This window comes from Microcebus murinus, chromosome 8 (genome assembly GCF_040939455.1).
Source record: "Microcebus murinus isolate Inina chromosome 8, M.murinus_Inina_mat1.0, whole genome shotgun sequence".
In the NCBI taxonomy this organism is placed as follows: domain Eukaryota; kingdom Metazoa; phylum Chordata; class Mammalia; order Primates; family Cheirogaleidae; genus Microcebus; species Microcebus murinus.
In genome coordinates this window covers 85,932,922-85,947,826 of record NC_134111.1, presented here as the reverse complement: position 1 = coordinate 85,947,826, position 14,905 = coordinate 85,932,922, and the positions used below count along the sequence as shown (strand labels likewise).

The 14,905-nt window shown below is 38.0% G+C and overlaps 1 protein-coding gene across 1 annotated transcript in view; it reads left to right on the top strand.

Moving 5' to 3' along the window:
* Positions 1 to 14,905, top strand: part of ABCA12 (ATP binding cassette subfamily A member 12) — a 169,354-nt gene that overhangs the window by 119,713 nt on the left and 34,736 nt on the right. The window contains exons 24-34 of the mRNA XM_076005914.1: positions 24 to 353; positions 1,921 to 1,990; positions 2,079 to 2,213; positions 4,095 to 4,241; positions 5,207 to 5,393; positions 7,505 to 7,723; positions 8,937 to 9,133; positions 9,914 to 10,074; positions 11,495 to 11,731; positions 12,070 to 12,220; positions 14,513 to 14,765. Coding sequence (XP_075862029.1) covers positions 24 to 353; positions 1,921 to 1,990; positions 2,079 to 2,213; positions 4,095 to 4,241; positions 5,207 to 5,393; positions 7,505 to 7,723; positions 8,937 to 9,133; positions 9,914 to 10,074; positions 11,495 to 11,731; positions 12,070 to 12,220; positions 14,513 to 14,765 — 2,087 coding nt within the window. The remainder of the gene's footprint in view (positions 1 to 23; positions 354 to 1,920; positions 1,991 to 2,078; positions 2,214 to 4,094; positions 4,242 to 5,206; positions 5,394 to 7,504; positions 7,724 to 8,936; positions 9,134 to 9,913; positions 10,075 to 11,494; positions 11,732 to 12,069; positions 12,221 to 14,512; positions 14,766 to 14,905) is intronic.

Genomic DNA, 14,905 nt, shown 5'->3' with positions numbered 1-14,905 from the left:
CTAATACTTTTTCCTTCTTACAGTACATGAAGATGATGGGTGTGAACTCCTGCAGCCATTTTTTTGCCTGGCTTATTGAAAGTGTTGGATTTTTACTGGTTACCATCGTGATCCTCATTATTATACTCAAGTTTGGCAATATTCTTCCTAAAACGAACGGGTTCATTTTGTTCCTGTATTTTTCGGACTACAGTTTCTCAGTTATTGCCATGAGCTATCTTATCAGTGTCTTCTTCAACAACACCAACATTGCGGCTCTGATCGGAAGCCTCATCTACATCATTGCCTTTTTCCCATTTATTGTTCTGGTCACAGTTGAGAACGAGTTGAGCTATGTAATAAAAGTATTCATGGTAAGTCAGCTGTTGAAATGGTCAGTGTAGGAGATGAATAGACTAAATAGACTCTGCTTTTAGACTCTTTTTTGTATTGTTTTGTTTTATTTTAATTTCAGAATATTATGGGGGTACAAACACTTTGGTTACATAAATTGCCTTTGCACTGCCGAGTCAGAGCTACAAGTGTGCCCATCCCCCAGATAGCTCACACTGCACCACATCCCTTAGGTGTGAATTTACTCATCCCCCCCCCTCCCACCTGCCTGACACCCTATGACAGTTACTTCCCATATGTGCACATTAGTGTTGATCAATTAGTACCAATTTAATGGTGTGTACATGTGATGCTTGTTTTTCCATTCTTGTGATACTTCACTTAGAAGAATGGGCTCCAGCTCCATCTAGGATAATACAAGAGGTATTAATTTACCATTTGTTTAGGGCTGAGTAGAACTCCATGGTATACATATACCACATTTTATTAATCCACTCCTGTATTGATGGGCACTTGGGTTGTTTCCACTGAAAGTTCACTTGTCTAAATTTAAAAATTCAATAATAGCAAAACAAGCTTAATGTCCTAATGATAGTCAGTTTTTGTTCTACATCATTGTATACCATACATGTATAAGACAATGAGAACCTTCCAAAACCATAACACATGATGCTGTTAAGAAATATTTGCTAAAGAGAGAGCAGTTAAAATGTGATACATGATATTTTAGAGGTCATCAAGAATTCTGACTTCTCTCTGGTCCAATTCCTTAGACATCTTGGAGCCTCTAGTATTGGAATTATTCTCATGTGTGAACAATTCTCATGGTTTTCATGACACATAATGCAACTTACAGGCATAAAGACAAATGCACTGACAGCATATAATCAACTCTAAATTCTTTTCTGCCTTTTCAATTCAAGAGCACTAAATTAATTTAAGAATTTTAACAAAAGCATTTTGTTAAATTTTTAAAATTTAATCTTAAATTTTAAGATTTACTGACTTCAAAATTTGGAAAGCCAGAGCAAATCTCATCATATTAAAACTTTGCTGTTTATGGAAACAGAAAGTAATGAATAACTTTCATCTAGCATTGACTCTTTTGGGTTTAAACAAAAATTAAATTTGTTGAAGTTGTCAGTATTCAATGAACTGATATTTCAGTGTATTTTTATTTGTAGTCTTTCAATTACCTGAAATATATATATATAATAAATTTATGAAGTGAAAACATCTTCTGGCCCCTAATGTTTTCATTTAATTTTAGTCTCAACACTGGGTTACTCTGTAATTACCTATTTTATAAATTGCTGAGCAACATTTAATAAGTTTACATATATATTTTGAATTTTTAACAAATATTTTCCAAGTTGCAATTTCCCTACTTTTCTTTTCTGCTATTCCTTCTATTCTTTCAGAAATGTAGCATACTTGCTAAGGGACCTCTGTATTTTTAAATATGCTTAGAGAGCCAGCATCAATTTTATCTACACAAATGTCTAATATTTTAAGTATTTTAAGATCCCTCTGGGTGAAGTGTATGAAATCTACAAGAACTATCATTGCTGTTCATTTTCTTCGCAGAGCCTGCTGTCCCCAACAGCATTCAGTTATGCAAGCCAATACATTGCACAGTATGAAGAACAAGGCATTGGTAGGTTCACTTCCTCTAAAACTGGATTTTATCTTTCGCAACTGTGATATATGTCACGGAAGAATAAACATCTGTGTTCACTTTTTAGGTCTCCAGTGGGAAAATATGTACAGCTCCCCGGTTGAAGATGACACCACTTCATTTGGCTGGCTGTGCTGTCTAATCCTAGCTGACTCTTTCATTTATTTCCTCATTGCTTGGTATGTCAGGAACGTTTTTCCAGGTACGAACATGCTTCCTATGGATATATGCTTTTTATGGTTGTCATCCTTATAAATCAGGAGATTATATAATCTATATATATAATTATATATAATATAATATATATTTATAATATATAATATAATATATGTTTATAATATATAATTTATAACATATAATAGATTATATATAATCTATTATATAATGTATTATATATAATCTATTATATATATAATCAGGATATATATATATATATATATATATATATGTTCTGCTATTTGATTTGCCATATATAATCTCCAAAAAAATACTCTAATCCCAAAACTAACCCAAACTTTTCAGGATGAGATAGTTTACTGCTGAGTTTCTTCTCTGATATCCCTTTAAAGATGGAGTGAATTAAGAAACATGGAATAGGCCGGGCGCGGTGGCTCACGCCTGTAATCCTAGCTCTCTGGGAGGCCGAGGCGGGCGGATCGTTTGAGTTCAGGAGTTCGAAACCAACCTGAGCAAGGGCGAGACCCCGTCTCTACTATAAAGAGAAAGAAATTAATTGGCCAACTAATATATATACAAAAAATTAGCTGGGCATGGTGGTGCATGCCTGTAGTCCCAGCTACTCGGGAGGCTGAGGCAGCAGGATTGCTTGAGCCCAGGAGATTGAGGTTGCTGTGAGCTAGGCTGACGCCACGGCACTCACTCTAGCCTGGGCAACAAAGTGAGACTCTGTCTCAAAAAAAAAAAAAAAAGAAACATGGAATAGTGTTAAAAATCAACCCAGTCTTTCCACATAAGAGAGTGAGATATTATCAGGCAGAAGTTGAGTCTCCTAACTCTAAGGAGAATTTACCAGATTGTAAAGGAAGAAGATGAGTTGGATTCTCCCTTCTAGGTCTCAAGCAGTCATCCTTTCCAACATGCTTATGTTTTTCCATAGAGCCTTATTTATAATTGTGCATTTTTCGGTGCTTTAAGCAAATAGAAGAGGATGATTTCATTTGTATAAGATTTGTATTTCATTTGTAAAAGACAAAAATACCATGTTTCCCCCAAAAATAAGACCTGCCCATAAAATAAGCCCTAGCAGGATTTCTAAGCATTTTCACAATATAAGCCCTACCCCAAAAATAAGACCTAGCGATGGGTGTGGCTAAGCAGCGTACCTACACAACCCATGCATTTCGTCGTCGTGAAGTGGTAAAGAAGATGAGCAGCCCTTCTCATCTGCCCCATGAAAGCTCTATTGCTCAACATGAGAGATTGGGGCCAATGGTTCTAAAGGAAATAGAACCGCAAGAAATTCAGGATTGAATTCGGGGTTTGGAGAGTTACGATGATGTTCCAGAACAAGACGACTTAACTATATTTGAATAAATGTAGATTGTTGTACCGTACTTAAAAAAAATAACACATCCCCTGAAAATGAGCCCTACGGTGTCTTCTTGAGAAAAAATAAATATAAGACCCTGTCTTATTTTGGGGGAAACATGGTATATAGAGAAAGAAAGCAGTTCAGTGATTGGGATTTAGGTGGGAGCAGGGATTATCTGCAAATGTGCATGAGAGAACTTTTACAAGTGATAGAAATGTTCTAACATGGGACTGAAGTGATGGTTGCACAACTTTATACATTTATTACAAATCATCTAATTGGACACTTACAATGGGTAAATTTTATGGTATGTGATTATACCTCAATGAAGCTGCTTTAAGAAAATACAAAGACAAGAAAGATTATCTTTTTTACTTTCATTTGGAAACAGAGACCATCCTCTAATTTTATGTGGTATTGAGAAAATGAAACTACTTCCTGAACCATATATAGTAGTCTATTGTTTAGTTTCTGATGCTTAAAGTTAAGAATCAATTAATAATCACTTTTCTTAATACGTATTTATTACAGGGACATATGGTATGGCAGCTCCATGGTATTTTCCAATCCTTCCATCCTATTGGAAGGAGCGATTTGGGTGTGCAGAGGAAAAGCCTGAGAAGAGCAATGGCCTCATGTTCACCAATATCATGATGCAGAACACCAACCCATCCGCCAGTAAGACGAGTAGGTCAACAACATGCATTATTATGAGAGAACCAATATAAAAATTACATGACTAATAGTTTTAATTATGTTTTTCTAAATGGCAAAATTATCATCCTTTTAGTCATGGATGAGTATGTCTACGCATATATGTTTGGGCTCTTCGGGGGATTAAATTGTGGCTTTTTCTGGGCTCATTAGTTCAGTCGGTCAGCATATGGCGCTAATTAGACCAAGACTGTAGATCCCTTTGTGGTCCAGTTAGATTCACACAGAGAAAAATTTTGTTCCTTGGCCACAGTCTACACCCTAACTCCAGCCATCTGTCACCAGTCATAAGAAGTAACAAAGTAACAAATGTGGGCAATTTAGCATAACTCATCACTAACACTGGAAAAATAGTTCAAAGCTTGTCTTACTAACATTGGGTGCATAGTGTCATCTTTATAAAGTAAGTATGACCCACATTAGTGGTCTTTTTGTGATGCCTGCAGGAGGTGTAGATATGAATAGTAATTAATGAACTGGATTCTATAAACTACAGATCTAAACTAGTCTTGTTAGTATAAAATCACAACTTGTAGGTATTTATTCCATAAATTTGTACCCTCCTGCCAAATCAGAGAACCAAGCCTTAAGCTTTAAACTTAGCTTTTGAATATTTGAGATCTGTTAAAAAAAAGTAGAATTTATAAATATTATTCCATATCCTGGGACTACTTTTTCCAACAGAGAAGGGTGATATAAACCTTAGCTCTCCACTCTCATCCAATCTGTAACCAAGTGAGAAGAAGTAGACTATACTAAATCATTGACTATACTAGTACATTAGACTATACTAAATCATTTGTTTCTGGAATTTTTTTACTTGCAGAATTGTATTTTTATAGTCTTCAATTTTTAATTAAGATAAAGTCTAACTCTAGCTGCATTTTCTTATTCATGAGCTTACAACTCTTCCCTTGATTTCTCTCCAGGTCCTGAGTACATGTTTCCCTCCAACATTGAGCCTGAACCTAAAGATCTCACAGTCGGGGTTGCCCTTCATGGGGTCACAAAGACCTATGGCTCAAAGGTCGCTGTTGATAACCTCAATCTGAACTTTTATGAAGGGCATATTACTTCATTGCTGGGGCCCAATGGAGCCGGGAAAACTACTACCATGTATGTTACTTTCCAACACATTGTCATAGAAGCATATAACAAAAAATATAGTTTTATTAATAAACTAACCTCTTTTATAAAAGATAAAGTTATTACATTTCCCAGATGGAGTCACATGGTTCAACTTTTATACTATAGAATGCAGTATAAATCTGAGGTCCTAAATTGTGAGCTCAAACATCAAGTTGGGCCAAGGATGATTTGGTCTACCTAGTAGTGGTGGCTTACCCAATACTTCTCAAAATGTTTGATTCAGTGCCAATATTTAAAAATGGAGAGTTTTCTAATAAAAATAAATATTCTTGGCATCTCTTAGATACCAGGAAATTCTATAGCACTGAGTCCATGTTCTTAGGTTGAGACTACCTGTTGAAGCTCGTTAGTGACTGATCTCTCATCCCAATTGCTACAGATCTGTACTGCCTCATACCCCAGGCTGTTTCATTTCTTTGTATTCTAAACTGGCCCTTGTATAAGTTTGAGTTGGCACATCCTGGTGTAAACACAGCCCCAGCTGCCCCATCACAGGAATCCCTTGCCTTGATTACTAAAGAAACAAAAGAACCACCACCGAGCAGATGTAAACCAAAGAGGCCAGGAGTGGTACTTGGGCTGTTCTTCCTTACTCTTCACTTAAGTAGCTTTTCCTTGTGTCAGAATGGAGAAGCGACTTACATGTCTTTAAAGTGACATTCTTGTGAATTCTTATGTGTGTGGTTTGCCTCCAAAGCTCCACATCTGCTTCCTTGGTGAGTCAGCACTAAGATGTTATTGGCGCTCTAGCCCTTGTTTGAGAAAAAGTATCGCTTTGCTGCATATCCTATTAAGCATCATCACAAGTAAGCTCAGCAACTGCCAAAACATTGGGATTAAACATTTTTTGTTTTGGTAAATAAAAGAGGATAAAGGAAGGTCATGAGATGAGGGAACATCCAGCCTCTCTCATTTGCATGACCAGTGTAATGTCAGAGTTGGCTTTTTAGGGAGAACACAGTGCCTGAAAGGGCAGATTGCTAGTAGACAATAAGAGACCAGTGAAGAAAAGAACTAGAAAAAGCTTTAGAAGAGGCTATAATTTTAGCTGAGAATGCCCCTATTTTATTGTTCTAAATATAAACCTTTAATATAAGGAATAAGTTATATTATTTGTATTTCAGTGTGTTTTTATGGACAAATTGCACATTCTGTTGATTCCCTGTTTAACCCACAAGGCTTCAATGCCAGGCACTGGTTAGGAATGGCACCGAGTGCTGAGAAAACAGGTCCTTCCCTTGACCTCATAGAGCTCGTATTATAATGGAGGAAATGGGTATTAAATAGTGTCCAGTTTGCTAATCATCTGAAAGATGATGGGAAATTAGCTAGGTGAAAATACTCTAGTCTCAGTGTAGGGAAAAGGACTGGAGATGACCAAGCAGCATGTGGGGAATAGAGTTAGGAGCTTACAGTGATGAGTTAGGCAAGTGGTGACAGGGGCTGGCCCTGTGGTGGTAGCCGTGGAAATGGATAGATGGGGGTGGTAGCTGTGGAGACATAGAGGTGGGAGTGGGTGTGAAAAATGACTTCTGGATTCCAGTCTTGTGCAACCATTCTATGAATGTATTGCACAGTGACAGTGGTAGGTTCAACGAGTGTGTGGTTTTGTGAGCACAGATCATAAGCTCGGTTTTAAACATGTTGAGTTTGAGAACATTGTAAGACATCTCACAGAGAAGTGTCAGTATCTGTTAGAGGCATAGAGCAAGGCTGGAACTGAGTGATGGGGCCAGGGCTAGAGAGATAAATGTGAGGCATGTCAGCCTGTAGATACTAAGGGATGCCGGGAAGTGCCTGAGTTTGCTCAAGGAGAGAGTGTGTGTGCAATGAAAAAGCACAACCACTTTTGTCATTATTACCATCACCACCCTCACCATGGAGTGTTAACACTTAAAATTATTTAAAAGTAATTTTTATTTTTTATTACCATTTAATACCATTTTATTTCATAATCTGCCCTTGCTTAAGAAGATAAACTATAACTTTTTTTTTAACTAACAACTGAGATATATTTAGTCTTGATATTTAGCTTAAATGCTTGGTTCATACCTAATTTATCATTTCTTCATTTCCAGTTCCATGTTGACCGGGCTGTTTGGGACCTCAGCAGGTACCATCTTTGTGTACGGAAAAGATATCAAAACAGACCTAAACATCGTGCGAAAGAACATGGGGGTCTGCATGCAGCACGACGTCTTGTTCAGTTACCTCACCACCAAGGAACACCTTCTCTTATATGGTTCCATCAAAGTTCCTCACTGGACTAAAAAGCAGCTCCACGAGGAAGTAAAAAGGTGAGTTATGACAGGAATGAGAACATGAGTTACTCTCATGAGAACATGAGTCCTCTCACAGACCATTAGCTTGGTTGGGAAAGTTCTGGTAGCAATACCAAGAGAAGATATTTTCTCACAAACCAGTTGCTTTTTAGTCTTTCTACTTCTTTGAGATTGCATGCATTTAATTATAATTGTATGCATTTAATTATCCTCACCAGCCAGTTATTACACTGATATTGTTTAACTCCCTTCATCTCTGGCTCCCATATTGCCTCAAATCCTTTGCTTCCAGTCTCCATGGATACTACACTGGTCTAAGCCTCCTAACTAGACTCCTAGCTTCAACTCTTCCTTTGTACAATCTGGGAAGAGGGGCCAGGGTGATCTTTTTCAACTGCAAATCAGACCATGTCACGCCTGGGTTCAAACCCTCCAATGGCTTCCTGCCATACTCAGTGTGATGCTCAGTCCTTATCAAGACTACAAAGTCCTCCATGACTTGCCCCCAATCTCACTTCTGATTTCATTTTCTCCCACTCTCTCCCACATTCACTCTACTCTAGGCACACTGGCCTAGTTGTGTGCTTGACTATACTAGGCCTGCTCCAGTCTTTTGCTTTCTCTTGCCTCTACTCACAGCACCCTTCTCAGACAGCCATTTATTCGTGGTCAAATGACTACATTCTTTTTCTCTGCCCAAATGTCGCCTTCTCTCAATTGATCACCATGTATAAAATAGATGCCTAAAATAGCATGCGCCAAACACTCCTTATCTCACATACCCTACTTTATTTATGTTTTATTGTCCTTATCACCGCCTGACATGTTATAAACTTCCTTGGGAATGTGTTTGTTGATTGGATTTCCATGCACCCCTCTGGATACACACACATACTAGAACATAATCTCCTTGTGAGTAGAGACTTTATCTGTTCACTGCTTTTCCCAAGCATTAAAACATAGCCTGGCACAAAATAGGCAGGCACTCTATCAATATTTGTCAATTGAATGAAGTATATATTCCCTTGTGATTTTTCTGAGTATTAATTTGGTACCTACAACTGGGTGACAAATAATGGAAAACTACATCATGAATCCTCAGTAGTTGATTGTATCTTACTGAGCACATAATAGTTGCTTAGTGAATATCATCACTCTGTTTATTATATTTTTCCAGTATTCAGATAGTCTATCTGTAAAAAATAACCATCATACATTATTTTCTAAGGACTTTAAAAGACACTGGGCTGTATAGCCATCGTCATAAGAGAGTTGGAACATTGTCAGGAGGAATGAAGAGGAAGTTATCTATATCCATAGCTCTCATCGGTGGATCAAGGGTAGTAATTCTGGATGAACCATCCACTGGCGTTGACCCATGTTCTCGCAGAAGTATATGGGATGTTATATGCAAGAACAAAACTGGTATGAGTACTTTTTCATAACTTCTCCACCCACAGTCATAATTCTGCCCTCTGGGATACACACATGAAAGTTGAAGCCTTTTCTGTGCATGATATCCTTTAAAGTCTAAGATTGGCTCTTTCTTTTCCCAAGATTTTTCTCCTCCCAGGCAACTTTCTGGCTCAATTTGTTATTATCTGTCTAGTGCCCACTGTGAGTTGAGCACTTAACTGGCCTTTTTGAGAGCACGCAAATTCAACAGAAGTTCCAAAGTCTGCTCAGAGGAGTGAAGAATCTAATTAGAGATATCAAACATACACAAACAAAAATAAACTGAAAACAGACTAAATAAGTGCTAACAGGATGTGAAGCAAAGGAGTAATCAGGGTGGAGTGGATTAATCAGAGAGGAATATTCAAAAAGTCTTTAAAATTATCGCTTTCTTGTAGTGAAGAAAGGGAATAAAAACAGAGTGCAAAATGAAGCCAGAGGAGCAAAACTGACAGATTGGGAAGAGTTGCCAATGCCCACGTGGTAAATGACGGACATTTAGCCAGTCAGCATAATATTAATTTGCTTCCAATTTGTGTGGAAAACACCCCCAAATATTTAAGAACACCCCTTCTGAATTTTTCTTTGATCATTCTGGAAGTTCCTTGTGGTCAGTTAGTTTTTCAATCAGCTCATAAAACGTGACCCTTCTCCTCATGATGTCACAGGACTTCCTCCTGCTAACTCTGTGTATCTTGGGCCCAGTGTCTTCGTTTTTCATTCTCTGTTGGTCTCATCTGTATTTTCAAGCCAGAACAATCATTCTGTCGACGCACCATTTGGACGAGGCCGAAGTGCTGAGTGACCGCATCGCCTTCCTGGAGCACGGCGGGCTGCGGTGCTGCGGGTCTCCCTTCTACCTCAAGGAGACGTTTGGGGATGGATATCACCTCACGCTCACCAAGAAGAAGGTTGGTAGGAGAAAACATACCTCCTTATAGAGTCATTAATTTTTTATAGGAAATGGAGGCAGAATCTAACTTCATTCATTGCTAAAATTCATTAATATGCTAGCTTCATGGTTCTCAAACTTGAGTGAACTTCCAAGTTCTTTTAACCAAGACCTGAAGGTTAAAACTCAGATTTCTTGGTTAAAACTCAGATTTCTGGCCCCACCTCAGGAGGGTCTGAGTCGGTAGGTCTAGGAGTGGGACCAGAAGTTACTCCACTTGTAACAAGATCCAGGGGGTGCTGTACTGCTGGTCCAGGGACCACACATCGAGAAGCAATGCACTGGGTAAAAAATGACCTGCACCTTAACATTACTGATGGAGACTCAGCCTTTTAGTTCCCCTAGCATTTCAGCTTATATGGCTAAAAATTCGATTTTCTGCTTTATCAAGAACAAATTAAAAGAATGTGAAGTCATGTATTTATTGTCTACTCGGTACTTCTCAAGTGACAGTGTGGAGACTATAACTTAGACAGGTCAGTGGTGGTTTTGCATCTTTTGAAGAACAAAAAAAGCTCACTAAGGATCCCTGTACCACCTCACATAGCATATGATTTAACAATACTGTGCAAGATGTATATGCTATTAGGCAGGGTTGGACTACCACCATTTATTTAAGATCTGATCATCCTGATGTGACTTCAAATATAAAAAAAAAAAATAGCTCATAGATATCCTCATTAATTCACTCAGAAATTTGTGTGTTAGGTATTTATTATGCCTTATGGTGTACCTAAGCACTGTCCTAGGCACTGGGATACAGCAGTGAACTGATGAAAATCCCTGCCTCGTGGAATTTATATTCTGATGGGGTGTGAGGAATTCAGATGACACAATCAATAAATAAATTATTTAGTAATTGCTATGGATGGAAATGAAGCAGGAGAGGAGAAGGAGGTAATGCTGAGTGACGCCATTTTTAAGTAGGGTAATAAGAGGGCTTTGAGAAAGTGGCAGGTGAACCCCAAGAGTTGGAGCCAGTTCGAGGATGGACATGTCACAATCTGGGGGCAAAGAAAGAGCAATTTCAAGGGTCCTGGGGCGGGCACGGGTGTGTGTGTGTGTGTGTGTGTGTGTGTGTGTGTGTGTGTGTGCCTGAGCCTGAAGCCCTGTAGCAACAGAAAAGACACTTGCTGCTGACATAGAACAAGGGAGAGAGAGCATGGTGGACAATGAGGTGCAGTGGGAGGATGGGGCCGGTCAAGTAGCGACTTGGAGACAACAATAGGAAGAACCCCGAGTGGGACAGGGAGCACTGAAGCAGTGATGTGTGATCTGACTCAGGTCTGGAGTGGCCTAAACGAACTCACCCCCCTCTGATTAGGACCCTGGTTCGCTATAAAGAGAAGAGAGTGTCTAACTTCTGTCTTTGTCTCTAGAGTCCAAATCTAAATGCAAACATAGTATGTGACACTATGGCCGTGACAGCAATGATCCGATCACACCTTCCCGAAGCCTACCTCAAGGAGGATATTGGGGGCGAGCTTGTTTATGTGCTTCCTCCCTTCAGCACCAAAGTCTCGGGAGCCTATCTGTCGCTCCTGCGAGCGCTGGACAATGGCATGGGTGACCTCAACATCGGGTGCTATGGCATTTCAGACACCACCGTGGAAGAGGTACACTTGGACTTCTCTTTTTATTCTTAAAGCTGATATAGCTTGCTGTTCCCTTAGAATAAACATGTGCAGGTTTTTTTAAAAAAATAAATATTTCACAAAATCAGAACAGTTTAAAAGCATTTCAATCCAGTTCTTATGTAAGACTGACTTCTGAGAATAAAATGTTGCTCCAACTACAGAACACGTATCTTTTACAAACAAAAATATTCACTTAAAGTCAGATGGAGACTATTTGTCTCAATAAATATGATAATTCAAAATCAAAATTAAGCTTAGACGTTAAAAAAAGACGTGCACTTTTTACATTAATGAAGTGATCTGGTTTCTCTTTCTAGGTCTTTCTGAACTTGACTAAAGAGTCACATAAAAATAGTAACATGAGTCTTGAGTACTTAACGCAAAAGAAAATCGGAAGTTCCAGTACCAACGGCATCTCAACTCCTGACGATTTATCTGTGAGCAGCAGCAATTTCACAGACAGAGACGGTATGCCTCTCGTGTGGATATTTTGCTTAAGTCCAGAAAATGATATCATTGAGAAAAATCACAGGAAAGATTTTGATTTTTTAAAAATTTGACTGTAAACTTTTATTCTACATCCCAAAAACTAAAGAAATATAAGCTTCCTTTTTTATTATAATATACAAAATATTCATTAAACTGAATCAAATTCTGTATTTCAAAAGTACTTTGAAGAATGTAGAACTCCCTTGATAGGGCAGTAATGAGTATTCCTCTTACCCACCAGAAATCGTTTTCAAGATGTGACTTCTACAATTTCAGATTTATGCTTGAGTTAAAATTCTTCTTGTAATTGGTGCTGTCCAGCAACGCACAAAGTTACCTTGTGAGGTAGTTCACTCCCTGTTACTAGACATGCTTAAGTGAAGACAAGAGTCATCAGAAAAAATAAAAAAAGAAAAAAAATAGTCATCACTCCTTATGGTACCTCATCAGAAAACATGCCTAAACTCCCCCTACTCTGGACCATTCAGGTGCTGAGAAAAAGCTTTTGAAGGAAAGTCTCTGAATTGATTAAATTGGACTTGATGGCTAAGAATCTATAATAATAGGTTCCCCCCAACTCAGCAATCCTTCACACAGGATATATTTGAAAAATCATGTTTCTTGACATGACTTTAAGGGATTGAGCTCTATTGAAAATAATTTTTATGGTCTCTTATTCTCTTTCTGACAGTTAATTTATACCTCTGGAAACTCTATTTACTTAAGGTACCATATAGCAAAATGGTATATAAATTATGAAGTAGTCATTTTGACAGTTTGCTTAAACTGGGAAAAATCTCTAGGAACAGAGCTTTTAATTAAACATTTGCCTGGCTTTAAAACTCAGAAAAGATCATCTCTGGTGTTTGGATAATTCGGGGACTTGAGGCAAATATGTCCTCATCTATCATCTTTTGGGGGATACAGCTGTAGAGTCCATGGAACTGAGAACTTTCATTAGAAAATGGTCATCTGCTTTAGGAAGTAAATGCTAAGTATTTGCCTCGACATTTGTCTCATAATTTGAAACTATTCTTCAGTCAAAACATTCCCCTCATTGACATTATCTTTCAGAAAGCACATTTATTCTATTTGATACACCTGTAAGTCATCCACATGTAATTTCTCAAGAAACAGAAAAGCATACTAATTAACTCAAAATATTCAGCTTCTTCTTCAATTCCCTTTTGTGGAGATATGAGTTTGCATTTAAACATGTTCACTCTGTTTAATTGGAATTCATTTTAAATTAAGCAGCTTTGTATTTTTCCTTATCAGCTAAATGAAGATCATGAGTTTTGTGCTGCATAATTTGTGATGGAAAATTTAAAATATACACAGAGTTGAGGAATGCCGTCATCTTATCACATATGAAGGAGTGCTGGGTGGCAGGCTTTTGCTGAGAATGCGATATTTGAACCTATTTTTAGAGGGGGCTTCTGGAATTATTAGCCATAAATCTCTATTGAGGAAGCAATGGTTTATGGCCTCCATAGCTGCTGTGACTCTCAGAGCCACAGAATTTTTCTCAGCATCTGAAAAGCATTTCAAAGTACAGGTGGGGGAGAGACATTTTTCCAATGAGTTCTTTCTTGTGACTTTGGCGGTAAAAATGGAGTTTGAAAAGGCCCTAACATCATTCCAAATTTCCAAAGAGAAAAAGTAATGAACAAGTGGTTGAACTAGAACTACACTTTGGAGGAGAGGCTTTTCCTTTTCCCTCACTTGAGGCGAATGCACTGGACCTCACGTTATAGTCAGAGCCAATCAATTAGACTTGGAATCAACTAAATTAGTTACTCATAATAGGAATGAGTTCTTAGACTAGGTTGGTGTTTTAATTTCTACTTATTTGAATTCAATCTCTTGATAGAAATTATCTCTTGAGTATTAGTAAGTAGGAATCCATTCTTAGTACACATTGAGACTTTGAAGTTTGAGAACAATATTCACCTGTGAAATTCTAGATATCTAACTTTGATGTAAAATCACTATGTATGTGGCTGTTTTTTGCATAGGGAGTTAGAATTTTTAAATCATTTTTACATACAGTTCTACATAAGATAGGTTTTATGGTCCTTCATTTTCCCAGTGGAAGGCTCAGGATTAAGGCTGATACATGCATTGCTGAACCTGAAATCCAAATCTTTAAAATATAAGCATTTCCCATGACACCATATTGTACCATCCATCCATAGTTCTTGAAGTTGCTTTATTACTTGATTAATCAAGATTTTCTAGAACTATATCAAATCTCTTTTTCTTAATTAGACAAAATCCTGACAAGAGGAGAGAGGTTGGATGGTTTGGGACTATTACTGAAGAAGATAATGGCTATACTCATCAAGAGGTTCCACCACACCCGAAGGAACTGGAAAGGTCTCATTGCCCAGGTTATCCTCCCCATCGTCTTCGTGACCACAGCAATGGGTCTTGGCACATTAAGAGATTCCAGCAACATTTATCCAGAGATCCAGATCTCCCCCTCTCTTTACGGTACCTCCAAACAGACATCCTTCTATGCGTAAGTCTCTTTCCACTAACTAAAAGAATGTTTCCAGAAATCTTCCAGGTGTGTGGTTGTACCTGCGTGAATCCCATGGAATTCTAAAGAATAAAGAACTTAGGGCTGTAGTACCTGCTTCTGCTAAAGGAATGGACAGT